At 50.6% G+C, this 15,548-nt stretch overlaps 2 protein-coding genes across 3 annotated transcripts; both read left to right on the top strand.

Moving 5' to 3' along the window:
* Positions 1-574: 574 nt before the first annotated feature.
* LOC123651048 (proteoglycan 3-like) lies at positions 575-11,960 on the top strand. Of its 2 annotated transcripts, XR_006740873.1 has the most exons (7): positions 575-683; positions 980-1,112; positions 1,529-1,842; positions 2,506-2,637; positions 3,362-3,458; positions 4,133-4,273; positions 11,913-11,960. XR_006740873.1 is itself a non-coding variant. In XM_045577820.1 (6 exons), the coding sequence occupies exons 2-6, from the start codon at positions 1,052-1,054 to the stop codon at positions 4,189-4,191; spliced, it is 663 nt and encodes a 220-aa protein (XP_045433776.1). In that variant the 5' UTR covers positions 575-683; positions 980-1,051; the 3' UTR covers positions 4,192-4,308. The 2 variants fall into 2 exon arrangements, 1 of the variants encoding a protein (XP_045433776.1); XM_045577820.1 differs by lacking the exon at positions 11,913-11,960 and having other exon boundaries at positions 4,133-4,308.
* On the top strand, positions 8,043-11,960 carry LOC118712643 (proteoglycan 3). Its single transcript, XM_045577819.1, has 6 exons — positions 8,043-8,090; positions 8,425-8,547; positions 8,953-9,266; positions 10,027-10,158; positions 10,989-11,085; positions 11,772-11,960. Exons 2-6 carry the CDS (start codon positions 8,487-8,489, stop codon positions 11,828-11,830), a joined length of 663 nt encoding a protein of 220 aa, XP_045433775.1. The 5' UTR covers positions 8,043-8,090; positions 8,425-8,486; the 3' UTR covers positions 11,831-11,960.
* Positions 11,961-15,548: the final 3,588 nt, after the last annotated feature.

The raw sequence follows: 15,548 nt of genomic DNA, 5'->3' as shown, positions 1-15,548 counted from the left end.
GAGAGAGGGAAAGAGATGATAGATGATAGATAGATGATAGATAGATAGATAGATAGATAGATAGATAGATAGATAGATAGGAGATGTGGGAGCCAAAAGAACCAGGGATCCCAGGTCCCCTCTTCCTGTGCACACTCTTGCAAAGGACTTTCTCTCTCTGAATCTCATTTTTCACACCTGTGAAGTTAGGATCATCATACATGCTCACGGGAATTAGTAGAAGGTAAGGATTCTGGGATGGGATGCATATAAAGTCCCTGGTCTAGACAAACACTTGGGAGATGGGCACCTCCTCCTTTCTCTCCTCATGGACCCCAACATCCTAGGATGCTCCACTTATTGGCTGGGATACTGAGCAGAAGAAGGCTGCTCCTGGGGTTAAGACTGGGGCACTTTAGGGTGCTAATAGTAAGTACATCTGGGCAGTAGACATCTGAGGATTTCTCCAGCACACATGGGTGTTTGGACACCCATATGTGTCAGTGGACCCCAGCAGGCATGTCCCTGCAGGGAGCAGGTGAGAGAATTGAGCAAATGCCTTACTATCAGCTCCCCTGCCCAGTACCCCAGCCTGGGGCAATCGTCCTGGCCTCTTTCCACTTCCCCAAAAGCCCAATATAAGGACTGCCTCTGGGACCCAATAATCAGAGAAACCAAGAGTGAAGACTTCAGACTCTTGAGAGGTGAGTGCTCTCCCAGCTTCCCAGGGAGGAGGGGTCCAAGGCTTGAGAGGAAGCAGATGTGTATATGGCAAACACCTTGGAGGCCTGTCCTTGGGACCCTGATGGCCACTGTTCTTGCACTTTGTCCTGACCTAGAACAGACTGGTTCCTGTAGGGGCCAGTGATGAAACTCTCAGGTAAAAGGGACTTTTTCTGCTTCTTCAGGTCAGCGTCTGTTCACTGAGGGAGAAGAAAGCTCTCTACTTTGACCTTTAATCAGCCACTCTAACAAACATTACATTTCTGTTGTGTGACAGGAGCTGTGCAGACACAGTGAGCAGACCCACGGCCTGAAGTGAATCTGTGTCCCTGCCCAAGAACGAGTGATTATGAAACTCCCCCTGTTCCTGCTGCTCCTCCTGCTGGAGACAGTTGCTGCTCTTCATTTGAGTAAGTCCTCCCTTCCCTTCTCATCCAGCTTGATCCCTTCTCTTCTTTCTGACACCTCTTTGGCTCTCTCTGGACCAGGCCTCAGCTTTTCCTTCTTCAGTGGATGCAGCTTCTCTCAGGTAAGATCTTTCATGGACTCAGATATGTGACTTGAACATTCTGTCAGGCCTCCTCCTCAAGCAAACACCACCCACCTTCTCAGAGCAGCTTCTTCCTACCCCATATACACACCTGTCAGCCACTGCCAGGTGCTCACCCCTTTGTGTGAGTGTTCACCTCACCCAACAGGAAGGAGATCCTTTTGGCCTAGGCTCCAGAAGGAGGCTCTAGGAAGGCTTGAGTGGGGCAGTCAGAGCTGTCCGTGGTCCTGGAAGAAGGAGACCCTGACCTGATGGCAGGTTACCTCTTCTTCCCAGGGAATGATGCCCCCTATCTGGACAGCCAAGAGTCACAGGCTGACCTGAGCCAGGATCTGGAAGGCTCAGGGGAGCAGGAGGGAGAGTCAGTACTGACTGAGGAGGGGATTCAGTCTGAAGGAGAGCAGGAGGAGGCTTCCAACTGCCAAGATGCCTTTGAGGACAAGAAGGCCATGGAGTCAGATCCCGGTGCCCTAGATGAGAACTTCCAGTGCCCCAGGGAAGAGGACACAGTGGAAATAAGTGGCAGCCCTGGGTGCAAGACCTGCCGCTACAAGTTGGTGAAGACTCACAGAGTATTTGCAGTCGCTCAGGTAATGACACAGAGGCTACTGTGGAAGGAAGTCCAGGGGTAGGAGAAGAGAGTGGGTTCCATCTCCTATTCCCTATTCATTTAGACCAGTGGTTCTCAAACCATGGTGTGCAGCAGACTCTCCTAGAAGTATTCTTGAAGCATAGATTTCAGGGTGAGCAAGTCTAGGGCGAGGCCCAAGTGCCAGGTGATGATGATATTGTTGGTCTGGAGACAATATATCAAGTACTTTGAGAATCACTGATTTGGACAAAAGGCTTTGTTATTCGATATACCTGTGTTAAACGCTGGCTCCACCCATCATTGGCATGTTAACCTGGGTAAGTTACTTTACCATTAGAGCTTCAGGATCCTCACTTGTACCAACCTCAATACATGGAAAGCATTTGGAACAGTCCTCAAGTCATTGTAAACTCCCAGTAAATGGTGGCTAAGATTATTCTCAATATAATAATAATATTATTATTATTATTATTATTATTATTATTATTACTTCCTGCAAGAAATTCCAGGTGACAGATAAAGGAGCAAGAGATAGGATTGAAGGAGCAAGTAGATCCCTGATTTCTGACTTGACCAGGGATGGAGAACTCTCCCCTGGAGACTTAGAAACTTGAGGGGAAAAAACCTAGTGAACTCTCTATTCCACTTCTTCTTTCTGCAGAACACCTGCAGGAGGTGCTACAATGGCAACTTGGTCTCTATCCACAACCGCAGTGTCAACAATCAACTCCAGTGCTTGTCTGGTCAGGTCAATGATTTCTGGGTCTGGATTGGAGGAATCGTCAAGGACCCGGTAAGTGAAGGAACAGCTCCCAGGTACAGGAAGTTCTCTCTGGCATCAGGCCTCATTCCAGCAGCCAAGTGACCTTCCTGTGGGAGGCATTGGGGAAGCTGGCTGGTGCTGGCATGAAATCTGCCATAGCAGGTGTATTTACCCCAAGGTAATAGGCTACTGTTACAAATCAGGGTTCCTTCCTCACTCTGCCTCCTAAGCTTCCCTCAGAACTGGTTGATAAACAGTTACCAGCACACCACTGGAGTTAGGAGATCCTTTACTTTCCCAGTTTGGTCATTTACAAGCTGAATGGCTTGCTCACGTCTAAAATGGGGCCCCTCTCTCAGAGTGGTTCTGGGATAGAGAGTGAATAAGTGCTATTATGTTTGCTACTCATATATAACCAAGCAGTATTAGCATGGCCTAATAGCTTCTTAGAGATGCACAATCTTGGGCCCATCTGAGACTCCTGAATCAACATCTGTATTTTAAAAAGATCTGCAGGAGACTTGTATTCACAGAAAGTTTGAGAAGCCCGACTGTGTGAGGAGGGGAGGGACCACTACTCTTCCGCTGTGATAGCCTGCGAATCCTGAGGGCTGAGTCTCCTGGATATCTGGCTCCTAGCTGGGTGGGCAGTGCCTAGAAAGGGACGCACAGTGAGCATTTTCTGGAACCTCTGGATCTGTTTGTCTTCCTGGACTTCAGCCTCTGATCTAGCCTATCCCCTGTCTCCTTCTAGTGCTCCACGATACACTGGGTTGATGGGAGCAGTGCAAATTTTCGCCACTGGGCTCATCAGCGTGGGAGCGGCCACTGTTTGGGCCTATCCACCAGAGGTGAGGGGGGACTGGGCACCAGGGCAAAGGGAAGGGATGGCAGGGTGGACTCTTACACACTGTCCCTTTGAGCTGCCTGAGTACACCTCCTCCTCAAACTCACAGTTGTGAGGAGGGTTATGAAGTAGGGAGAGGGGGTACTCTGTGTGAGGGCTGGATAAGGGCTCTCCATCCTCACAGACAAAGCTTGGCTGGGGGCCTGAGAGCTCCTTTCCTTCCTCTGCTACTGAGGTGACAACTGAGAGTAGCTGAGGTGAATGAAAGGTGTGGATGAGGGACAAGGGAGAGATGTGGGAATTAGGAATGGCTGAATGCCAGAGGTGAGGGACTCAGGACTATGGCTAAGACCACACACGCTGGAGAAAGGTTGCCACAATTCCCATCCCAGCTCTGTCACTTGCCCACTGGCATACAGGCAAGTGATTTTCCTGCTGAGCCTCAGGTTTCTCATCTGTGCAATGGGGATGATGCCAGCACCTCCCTCTGGGAGTCATTATGAGGATTAGCCAGGAACCCACAGAAAGCACTCAGCACCCTGTTTTCCTGGGGTGAAAACTTAACAAACACAAGCTATTAGAGGGGTGTATGGTAGACATATCATGACAGTGGGAGGGCAAGGGAGGTATGGGCCACACTCTGATGGCTGCTGACATCACTGTGTTCTCTACTGCTAGGAGGTCATTGGCGACGAGAATGTTGTGAAAGACGTCTGCCTTTCATCTGCTCCTTCTAAGCCAGTGGCGTTGAAGAGATCCTGCCTTGGTGTCCCCTCCCTGCATCCCTCCTGACTGCCCCTGGCCCACCCTGGACCCTGTGCTCTCCTGGTCATAAAGCCATGTTTCCCACCGCATTTCCTGACTCTTGATTCTTCATTGCACATTGGAGGACTCCCCTGGGTTGGAAATCTTGGAAGTCCTCCCTCCTACAGGGTGGGGCTTTGAGGAAAATAAAAGATGGAGAGCAGTTCAAGATGCTGTGGGAATGGGGGTGGGGCTCTGAGTGGTTAGGCTGCAGCGCCACCTGGGGGCAAAGTCAGGGCTGGGTGGCTCTTCCAAGACCCTTCTCAGCCTTGACTGGGGGATTCCATCCCTCTCTGCCCACCCTGCCCGGTCTGATGGAAGTTCTCATTGGGTGGGGCCTGGGGGGTGGGGAAATGGCCCTTGTGCTTTGTTTGGATTCAGTATAGGGTGGGGGGTGGGGTGGGAGTGGTGCAGCTTTCCAAATAAGGGTGTTATCACTGATTTAAGAACTGGAGGACTATTCAAAATCTAACTGAGGACATTTCAAGATGAAATTTGCTTTATTCATCAGTTCATAAATCAGGCAGTATCCCATCCAGCAAAGAGAAAGAAGCTCTGAGAAGCTGTAAAAATGTAAGGCGTTTATAGGCAGAAGGGAGCAGAAGGAAGGTTCTAGCAAAGAATGCATTGCTTCAGGGGAGGTCACTTTTTTTTGAAGGGGTCTTTCAAGAGGATTACCAGCTCTAGCTGGTTTGTCTCAGTGGATAGAACACTGGCCTGCGGACTGAAGTGTCCCTGGTTGGACTCTGGGCAAGGGCAGATACCTTGGTGGCAGGCTCCTTCCGAGGCCCAGGGTCCTGGACACATGTGGAAGTCAACCAATGGAACTGTATCTCTCACATCAATATTTCCCTCAGTCTTTCCTTCTCACTTCCACTCTCTCTAAAACTCCCTGGAAAATTATCCTCAGGTGAGGATTAAAAATAAAAAAGTAAAAGTAATAAAATAAGAGGACAGGCCTTACATCCCAAAATATGGGCTTTTCCATCCCAACAAGGTGCTAGCTTAGTTCCATCTTTAGGACAGAACCCCTGGAATTCTGTCCACCACGCCAGCAGAGTACAGGTGGGCAATCTAGACAGTGATTATCTGTGGATACAGGTCCCAGATCCAGTCCTGTCTTTCTGACAGCCCCAGGTCCAAGCCATGTACCGAGAGCCTTATTAGAGCTGATCTCATTAGAGGCAGATTTTGTCATTATACTCAGATCGCAGATGAGAAAAGTGATACTCTGGAACTTGCCAATCATTTGCATCACACTACACTTAAGACCCAACCAATGCCTAATGTGGGACCGGACTGGCCCTCAAGATAAAGAGGCAGAGTTTGAAACTCCTTGGAACATAAATGCAAACATAAGCCAGACGCAGTTTCACGGATGCTGAAACCAGAGGCAGCATTGGATGGGAGTAAATGCAGACTGTCTGGGGGTATCAAAGAAGCAAGGACCTAGAAGTCAGCCATACCACTCCTTTTTAGTTTTGTGAACTTGGGCAGGTCCCAGAACCTCTCTGAGTTTCTGTACTAGGTGTGTAGACTAGAGATGGAAATACCCATTTCATAGGATGATTATAAAAATTAACTGGGGTAATGGATGTCAGCGGCTTCATGCAGCAAAGTATTTGGTCGGTGGTGGGCCTTCAAATGTTATTTTCAGTTTAAATCAGACATTACTGTGTTCGCTGAAGCAATTGGAATGTGTTTGCCTGGGGTTTGAGTGCAAACAAGATGGAGGTGGGGAAGCAGGCTGTAGAGAATGCAGGTGACTGAGAGGAGGCAGAGGGCAGGCAGCCATGGGGGACAAGGAACTGGAAGACCAGCCGTTAGGCCTGTCTGTGACTTGCTGTGTGATCTTGGGCAACTTGTTCAAGCTCTCTGAGGCGTTGTTTCCACATCTGTAACACAGGGCTGTTCAAGGGACAGAGTGTTACAGACCACTGTGATGCTGGCTCTTGAGAGCAGCTTGAGCATCTCTTCCAGTGAGTGATATGATGCCCCAGGCCTGGGCTCCCAGAGGGAGGAGAATGCTGGGGAGGGGTCTACCTCTTCCATCTGCCCCCCCCCCCACACACACCTCCAGGGTGGACTCAAACTTTAAATGCAAGACCAGCTTCTTGGGCCCCACAATTGTTCAATCACCCCCCTAACACCACTCCATGCCAGTAGATAAGCTGAGGATCTGATCTGTTGTGTCAGATAACAGTCAAGACCGTTTTACTCTGCAATAAGGCTCAAGAGTGACTTCTCAGACACTTCTCCATTCGCAGGTCGCCTGGGACACAGGCAGGAAAGGCCGTTTAACTCTCTGGGCTATTGTCCCTGGTGCCCTAAGGCCTGGAAGGTTTGGCTGGGGTCTGAGGAAGAAATCACTTCCCAGGGGACTGTCACAGAGTGGATCACCCTGTCTGTCAAGGTCACTAGCTCCCAGCAGGGATATTCAGCAGCTCCAGGGCTTGGCACTTGTTGGCCTCTCTTTGGACTGCAGTGAATGTGGCTGGATCTGAGTTGATGAAAGTTTTTATATTTTACTCATCAGAGATGTTTTTGCATTTATTTTTCTTTCCAAGAAAGATTGCATGAAAGCATTATTTGACTACTGAATTCTTTAGTGGCCCCTTAAACTTTGCACCTGAGATGAGTGCCTCACTCACTGCTTCCTAGTCCTGACCCTGGTGGTGACAGAGGGCTGGTGGGAGATGAGGGTGGGGATGGGGAGGGTGGCCCCCAGGGTGTCTGAAAGATTCTACAAGAAGCTTTTCGTGGCAGCTGTCGCCTCTTTGCCTGAAGATATGCCTTGAGGTTGGATTTTCTAGATCAGTGGTTCTCAGTGGAGGCAGCTTTGCTCCCCAGAGGACATTTGGAAATAGGTGGAGATGTTTTTGATCCTCTTGGGGGACAATCAGATTGACAGGTGGAGGTACTCTTGACATCTAGTGAGTAGAGACCAGGGATGCTGCTATACTCTTGACAGTCTCCTCTCCCCAACACACAACAAAGAATTACTTTACTCCAAATAGTAACAATGCAAAAGTTGAGAACCTTGATCTAGAGCTATAGCATAGAAGAAAGAGCATAAGTTTTTCACACATTAAATATGAAAAAAGAAGAAGAGGGAGAACTAGAGTGAGAATGAGAAACAAAAGAAAGGAGGGGAATAAGAAGGGAGGGTGGGAGAGAAAGAGGTAGGTAGGTAGGTAGATAGATAGATAATCAATAGATAGGAGGTTTTGGAGCCAAAAGACTAGGAATCCCATTTCTACACTTAATGTGCACGCTTGCAAGGGACTTCCCCTCTCTGTACCTCATTTTTCACACCTATGAAGTTAGGGTCATCATACATGCTCATGGGAATGAGGAGAAGGTGAGGATTCTGGGATGGGATGCTTATGAAGTCCCTGGTCTAGCAAAGCAATCAGGAGGTGAGCACCTCCTCCCTCCTTGCCTCCCGGTCCCCCAGCATTCTAGGATGCTCCACTTATTGGCTGGGATATTGACCAGAAGAAGGCTGCTCCTGAGGTTAAGACTGGGGCACTTTAGGGGTGCTAATAGTAAGCACATCTGGGCAGTAGACATCTGGAGTCTTCTCCAGCACACATGGGTGTTTGGACACCCATATGTGTCAGTGGACCCCAGGAGTCAAGTCCCTGCAGTCCCTGCAGGGAGCTGGTGAGAGAATTGAGCAAATGCCTTATTATCAGCTCCCCTGCCCAGCACCGCAGCCTGGAGCAATGTTCTTTGCCTCTTCCCACTTCCCCAAAAGCCCAATATAAGGACTGCCTCTGGGACCCAGTAGTCAGAGACACCAAGAGTGGAGGTCTTGGATTCTTGAGAGGTGAGTGCTCCCCCAGCTTCCCAGGGAGGAGGGGTCCAAGGCTTGAGAGGAAGCAGAAGCCTATATGGCAAACACCAAGGAGGCCTGTCCTTGGGACCCTGATGGCCATTCCGTCCTCAGTGTAGTAAAATGGGCCCTTACCCCGAGCAGACCTGCTCCTGCAGGGGCAGGGTCTGGGCTAAGTGCAGTCCCAGGGGCCAGTGATGGAGCCCTCAGGTAAAATAGATTTTTCCTGCTTCTCCAGATCAGCATGTGTTCACTGGGGAGAAGGAAGCTCTCTAGTTTGCCTTTAATCAGCTACTCCAACAAACATTGCATCTCTGTTGTGTGACAGACACACAGGACAGCCCCAGGGCGGGCAGTGAAGCTGTGTCCCTGCCACAAGAACCAGTGACTATGAAACTCCCCCTGTTTCTGCTGCTCCTCCTGCTGGGGACAGCTACTGCTCTTCATGTGGGTAAGTCCTCCCTTCCCTTCTCATCCAGCTTGACCCCTTCTCCTCTTTCTGGCACCTCTTTGGCTCTCTGGGCCAGGCCTCAGTTTTTCCTTCTTTGGTGGCCCCAGCTCCTCTCAGGTAAGATCTCTCTTGGACTCAGAAATGTGACCTGAACATTCTGCTCCTCAACCAAACACCACCCATCTTCTCAGAGCAGCTTCTTCCTACCCCATATACACTCCTGCCAGCCAGTGCCAGGTGCTCATCCCTTTGTGTGAGTTCTCACCTCACCCAACAGGAAGGAGATCCTTCTGGCCAAGGTTCCAGAAGGAAGCACTAGGAAGGCTTGAGTGGGGCAGTCAGAGCTGTCCGTGGTCCTGGAAGAAGGAGACCCTGACCTGATGGCAGGTTACCTCTTCTTCCCAGGGAATGATGCCCCCTATCTGGACAGCCAAGAGTCACAGGCTGACCTGAGCCAGGATCTGGAAGGCTCAGGGGAGCAGGAAGGAGAGTCAGTCCTGACTGAGGAGGGGATTCAGTCTGAAGGAGAGCAGGTGGAGGATTCCAGCTGCCAAGATGACTTTGAGGATGAGAATGCCATGGAGTCAGACCCAGATGACCTAGATGAGAACTTCCAATGCCCCAGAGCAGAGGACACAGTGGAAATCAGCGGCAGTCCTGAGTGTAAGACCTGCCGCTATGTGTTGGTGCACACCTGCAGGAGATTTCGAGGCGCTCGGGTAAGTGGCAGGGAGGCTACTGTGGAAGGAAGCCCAGGGGTAGGAGAAGAGAGTGGGTTCCACCTCCTGTTCCCTATCCATTTAGACCAGTGGTTCTCAAACCCTGATGTGCAGCAGACTCTCCTAGAAGTATTCTTGAAGCATAGATTTCAGGGTGAGCAAGTCTGAGGTGGGGCCCAAGAGTTTGCCTTTAGGACCCAGGGTAGTGGAACGGGCCCTGATTCTGAGCATATCTGTGGAATGAGATGATGATGATGATGATGATGATGATGAAGAAGAAGAAGAAACTAAATTGTAGTTGGTCTGGAGACAGTACTTTGAGAATCACTGAATTAGGGAAAGAGCTTTGGTATGAGATATACCTGTGTTAAACCCTGGCTCCACCTGTCATTCGTATGTTACTTGGGCAAGTCACTTCACGTTTCAGAGCTTCAGGACCCTCACTTGTACAATGGAGTAAGACCAATCTCTTAGGTCGTGGTGAGGATTAAACGGGGTAATACATGGGAAGCATTTGGAACAGTCCTTGGGTGCTTGTGAACTCCCAGTAAACAGTGGCTAAGATTATTCTCAGTATTATTATTATTTTTACTGAAGTTCCTGGTGACAGATAAAAAAGCAAGAGATAGGCTTCAAGGAGCAAGTACATCCCTGATTTCTGACCTCACCAGGGCTGGAAAAGTTCACTCCTGGAGTCTTAGGAACTTGAGTGGGGGGGGCCCCGCAGTGAATTATCTACCTCCACCTCTTCTTTCTGCAGAAAGTTTGCAGGAGGTGCTATCATGGCAACCTCGTCTCTATCCACAACCTCTGCATCAACAATCAACTCCAGTCCTTGGCCAGTAGGAGCAACCAGGTCCGGGTCTGGATTGGAGGCAGAATCAAGGGCTGGGTAAGTGAGGGGCCACCTCTCAGGTGCAGGAAGGTCTCCCTGGCATCAGGCCTCATGCCAGCAGCCACGTGACCTTCCTGTGGGAAGCAGTGGGGGAGCTGGCTGGTGCTGGCTAAAGAGAACTAGTGATTGTGCACCTCTCTTCCCAAGTTCATGTTCAGTAACTATATCAGTCATTTTGTGCCTGTGGAATAAAATCTGCCATGGCAGGTGTACTTACCCCATGGAAATAGGCTATTGTTACAAATCAGGGTTCCTCCCTTGCTCTGCCTTCTCAGCTTTCCCCAGAGCTGGTTGATGAACAGTTACCAGCACACCACTGGAGTCAGGAGATCTCTTTCTTGCCCAGCCTGTTCACTCACCAGCTGAATAGATTTCTCATGTCTAGTAAAATGGGGTCCTTCTCTCCACAGTGATTCTGCGATAGTGGGTGAATAAGTACTATTATGTTTACGACTTAAGTGTGGTCCATGGACCAAGCAGTATTAGCATCGCCTAGTAGCTTGTTAGAGATGCACCGTCTTGGGCCCATCTGAAACTCCTGACTCAGCAATTGCATTTTAAAAAGATCTGCAGGAGACTTGTATTCACAGAAAATTTGAGAAGCCTGGTGTGTGAGGCGGACACACACACACACCCACACACACCACTACTCTCTTCCATTGTGATCGCCTGTGAACCTCGAGGAGTGGATCTCTTGAATATCTGGCTCCTAGCTGGGTGGGCAGGGCCCAGAAAGGGACTCTCAGTGGGCATTTTCTGGAACCTCTGGATCTGTCTGTCTTCCTGGACCTCAGCTTCTGACCCAGCCGACCCCTCTCTCGTTCTAGTGCTCCGGGTTTCGCTGGATTGATGGGAGTGCTGTAAATTTTAGTAACTGGGCACATCATCCTGGGCGAGGCCGCTGTGTGAGCCTATGCACCCGAGGTGAGGCCTGGGCACCAGGGCAAAGGGAAGGGATGGCAGGGTGGACTCTTACACACTGTCCCTTTGAGCTGCCTGAGCACCTCTCCTCCTCAAACTCACAGCCTCCCCACAACTGGAGAAGCAATGTGGGGAGGGCTGTGAAGTAGGATGGTGGGGGGGGTGCCCTGTGTGAGAGCTGGATGGGAGCTCCCCATCCTTACAGAGGAAGCTTGGCTGGGGGCCTGGGAGCTCCTTTCCTTCCTCTGTTAATGAAATGACAAATGAGGTGAATGAAAGGTGTGGATGAGGGACAAGGGAGAGAGGTGGGAATTAGGAATGGCTGAATGCCAGAGGTGAGGGACTCAGGACTATGGCTAAGGCCATACACGCTGGAGGAAGGCTGCTACAATTTCCATCCCAGCTCTGCCACCTGCCCACTGGCATACAGGCAAGTGATTTCCCTGCTGAGCCTCAGGTTCCTCATCTGTGCAATGGGGATGATGCCAGCACCTCCCTCTGGGAGTCATTATGAGGATTAGCCAGGAACCCACAGAAAGCACTCAGCGCCCTGTTTTCCTGGGGTGAAAACTTAACAAACACAAGCTATTGGAGGGGTGTGTGGCAAACATATCATGACAGTGGGAGGGCAAGGGAGGCATGGGCCACACTCTGATGGCAGCTGACATCACTGTGTTCTCTACTGCTAGGGGGTCATTGGCGACGAACACGTTGTGGAAGACGTCTGCCCTTCATCTGCTCCTTCTAAGCCAGTGGCGTGGAAGAGATCCTGCCTAGGTGTCCCCTCCCTGCATCCCTCCTGACTGCCCCTGGCTCACCCTGGACCCTAGGCTGGACTCCCTGCCTCTCCTGGTCATAAAGCTATGTTTCCCACCGCATTTCCTGACTCTTGATTCTTCATTGCTTATTAGAGGACTCCGTGGGGTTGGAAATCCTGGAAGCCCTCACTCCTACAGGGTGGGGCTTTGAGGAAAGTAAATGATGTTCCAGTGGCCCACCGTGATGTGGAAATTGGGGTGGGGCACTGAGGAGTTTGGCTGCAGCGCCACCTAGGGGCGGAGTCAGGGCTGGGTGGCTCTTCCAAGACCCTTCTCAGCCTAGGCTTGGGGATTCCACCCCTTCCCTGTCCCCCACCTCCCGACCCGCACCCACTCACGATCTGGAGGAAGTTCTCATTGGGTGGGGTCTGGGGGGGGGGGAATGGCCCTCCTGCTTTGTTTGGATTCAGTGAGTATAGGGTGCGGAGTGGGGTGGGAGTGGGGCAGCTTTCCAAAATGAGAGTGATATCACTGATTCAAGAACTGGAGGACTGTTCAAAATCTAACTGAGTACATTTAAAGATGAAATTGGCTTTAACATCGATTCATGAATCAGGCAGCATCCCAACCAGCAAAGAGAAAGAAGCTCTGAGAAGCTGTAAAAATGCAAGGCGTTTGTAGGCGGAAGGGAGCAGAAGGAAGGTTCTCACAAAGAATTCATTGTTTCAGGAGAGGTCACCTTTCTTTGGAAAGGGTCTTTCAAGAGGATTGCCAGCCCTAGCTGGTTTGGCTCAGTGGATAGGGCGTCAGCCCTAGGTCAGGGCATGTATCTCAGTTGCAGCCTCCATCCTACCCCTCCCCCCGACCTGTGCATGTGTGGGAGGCAGCCAACACACCTCTCACATTGATGTTTCCTTCTCTCTGTCTCTCCCCCTCCATCCTCACTCTCTGTCTCTCTAAAATAAATAAATAAATAAATAAATAAATAAATAGAATTTATGGAAAAATATCCGTAGGTGAGGATTTTTTTTTTTTTTTTAAAGAAAGAATGACCTCACTAGTGCTGACCAGGCAATTTCAGATTGACTGGGTAAGGGTGACCTTCCTTGGGGATGCTGAGACTGCACTAGGTTAGGTATTAAGTCTTGGTTTGGGTGGGCTTAGCACGAGTGACTCCGTTTGGGGCCTGTTTAACAGTTGTGAGATCCCACCTGCTGTAACCACAATGGGAGGAGGGGAGAGTAGCCTTGCCTAGCCCTGTGCCTTTTTGGCCTGATCCTGGCCCTTACTTTCTTTTCTGGCTTCTGTAAATGTTAGCTTCCTTAAATAACAGGGAAAAAGAAGACCGCTCCCATTCCAGAGAGGCCATATACTATGCCCCAGACAGAGTTGTCACTGCTGGTGCCAGGCCAGGCCTTGAGATGTGATCTCCATGGCCCCTTCCCGGCACACAGGACCTCTTTCTCAGAAGGTCCAGACGTCTCATTCCAGATTTGGAAGACAAAGAACTCAAAAACACATAAATAGGAAAGACGTCCTTTATTTTGACCCTCGAACTTGAGAAGCGACATTTCCTTCAGGCCCGTTAGCTCTAGTGAAATGAAAAAGACTCCAAATAAATTTGGCTTATTGATGAAGGCATCCTTTGATTTACATGATAACACCCTCATTTCAGTTTCTTCTTCTGTAAAATGTGGGTTGAATTAGACAAACCCTCTAACGTAAATAGCCCATTGCTTGGCCATAGCAAGTTCTCACTAAATGTTAGCTTTTATGCTGAGTAACTAAAGAAGCGATGTAGAGTTAGGAATGAGCGTGGATCCCAGTTCCAGTTTCCATATATTGTCAGTTTCTTTTCTATTACACAGGATTCATAACGGAACACAGCAGCCTCCCCAGGGCTGGTGGGTGATTATGTGGGTGATGGTGCAGAGGACACCATGAGGCAGCAGAGAGAGAAGCTCACTATTGTTGTGACTGCTGATACCCGCCTAAGCCCAGCACACAGAAGCGGCCACTTCGCTCAGCTGTGGGGAGGACAAGGTCAGGCTCACACTCATGAGTTCACACACACTTGCTGGCAGGCTCAGGACCACCCAGCCTGGAGGAAAGGGAAGGGTTGGAGGAAAGGGTTCCCCCAGGACTGTGTCTCCCAAAGTATGGTACATGTACCCCCAGGGGTACGGGAAGAGTTTGGTGGGGGTACGCGTTGCAACGGAGTTTGGTGGGGATATGCCCTGCACCATGCTTAGCTGCGCCTAATTCTACGTTCTCATGAGTATGAGGGGTGCTCAGTGTTACAAAAATTATAGAAGGGGTACACATATGTCAAAAGTTTGGGAAACACTGCCCCAGGATATAGCTGTCTGGATCTCCTACACAGAGAACATCCCTGTGACCCTAGCTTTCTGAGAGCTGGGTGCATGAGGATGGGAAGGGGGGTGCCTCTGGGCCTCTGGGTGGAGAACACAATGCTGCCTTCCACTGAGGGCTGCTGGCCAGATCTCCAGACACTGCGGATCCCCAAGGCCGTCCCTGGGGAGGTGTAATCCCACCTTCCTGAGGGTGGGGCTGGGATGAGGCGGGGTGGGGGGAGGGGGAAAGGACCTTGTGTGGGAGAATCTTACCCCTTCGCCCCATGGGTCATTGGGGTGGGGCCTTTGAAAGTGCCCATGGCTTGATCCTCCCAAACTACAGGATGGGATCGGAGCTGTCTCCCCCAACCCACCCTCACTCCCTGTCCTCTGCACCACTGAGGAGAGGCCGGCCCTCCACCTACAGTTCAGCTCCTCTCTGCTCAGCCCTCAAGGTCATGCCCACACTCCAGCTCCTCCAGAGTGGTTTGCCAGGAACTAGTGGAACATACTTCAGGGCTGCTCACTTGCACGAACTCCTTCTATTACCCAAATGTGTATTATTTTTTTTAAAGATGCCCCAAGAGGTGTATCCTTTAGGCTTCATAAAACAGAGATCTGCCCTTGAGCTCTGCATGGGAGGGGATATGGAGGCAGGGTGGACCCTCTCACAGCCCTGCCAGCGCCCCGTCCTTCCTCCTTCCCCGAGTGCCAGGGCACTAACCACGAGACAGTCAAACCATGGGACAGCCATTTCCCATCTCCCACCTCAGTTTGCTGTTGGTAATTGGGAGAGTCAGGCGAGATGGTTTCTAAGACCCTTTAGCTTCTGGCACGAGGAGACCGATCACCTTATCAGGACCCTGTGGGGACAGGCCTGGCTGACCAGCTGCTCGCAGGGCACTGGGGCTACTGGGGGCCTTTGCACTAGCATTTTCGAGGAGGACGCTAGCTTCTTGGAGCAGGGCCTCAGGTCCGGGAATCCCCTCCCACTGGGGCAGCCAAACCGGTTCCTGCAGTGAGGGGACAGATGTGTGTGGGTACATCTAGGGTCCCGGAGAGAGAACAAGAATGGCCCCGGTGTGAGGACAGAGCTATGGGGTGAGGTAAGAAAAATTCACTGACAGTCAGGACTCCTGTTTCCTTCTCACCTGAGTCAGAGAAAGAGCTCCCATCAGTCTCACTGGTCTCCCCTCAAATCGGGCCCAAGTTCCTGGGGTGGGGCCAGCCTGGGGCTTACTCTTTATTTTTTTTTATTCTTATTGATTTCAGAGAGGAAGGGAGAGGGAGAGAGAGATAGAAACATCCATTATGAGAGAGAATCATCAATTCGCTGCCTCCTGCAGGCCCCCCG

Source organism: Pipistrellus kuhlii, unplaced genomic scaffold, assembly GCF_014108245.1.
Source record: "Pipistrellus kuhlii isolate mPipKuh1 unplaced genomic scaffold, mPipKuh1.p scaffold_m20_p_9, whole genome shotgun sequence".
Lineage (NCBI taxonomy): Eukaryota > Metazoa > Chordata > Mammalia > Chiroptera > Vespertilionidae > Pipistrellus > Pipistrellus kuhlii.
Note: the sequence above shows the minus strand (reverse complement) of the source record. Positions and strands in the feature narration are given on the sequence as shown.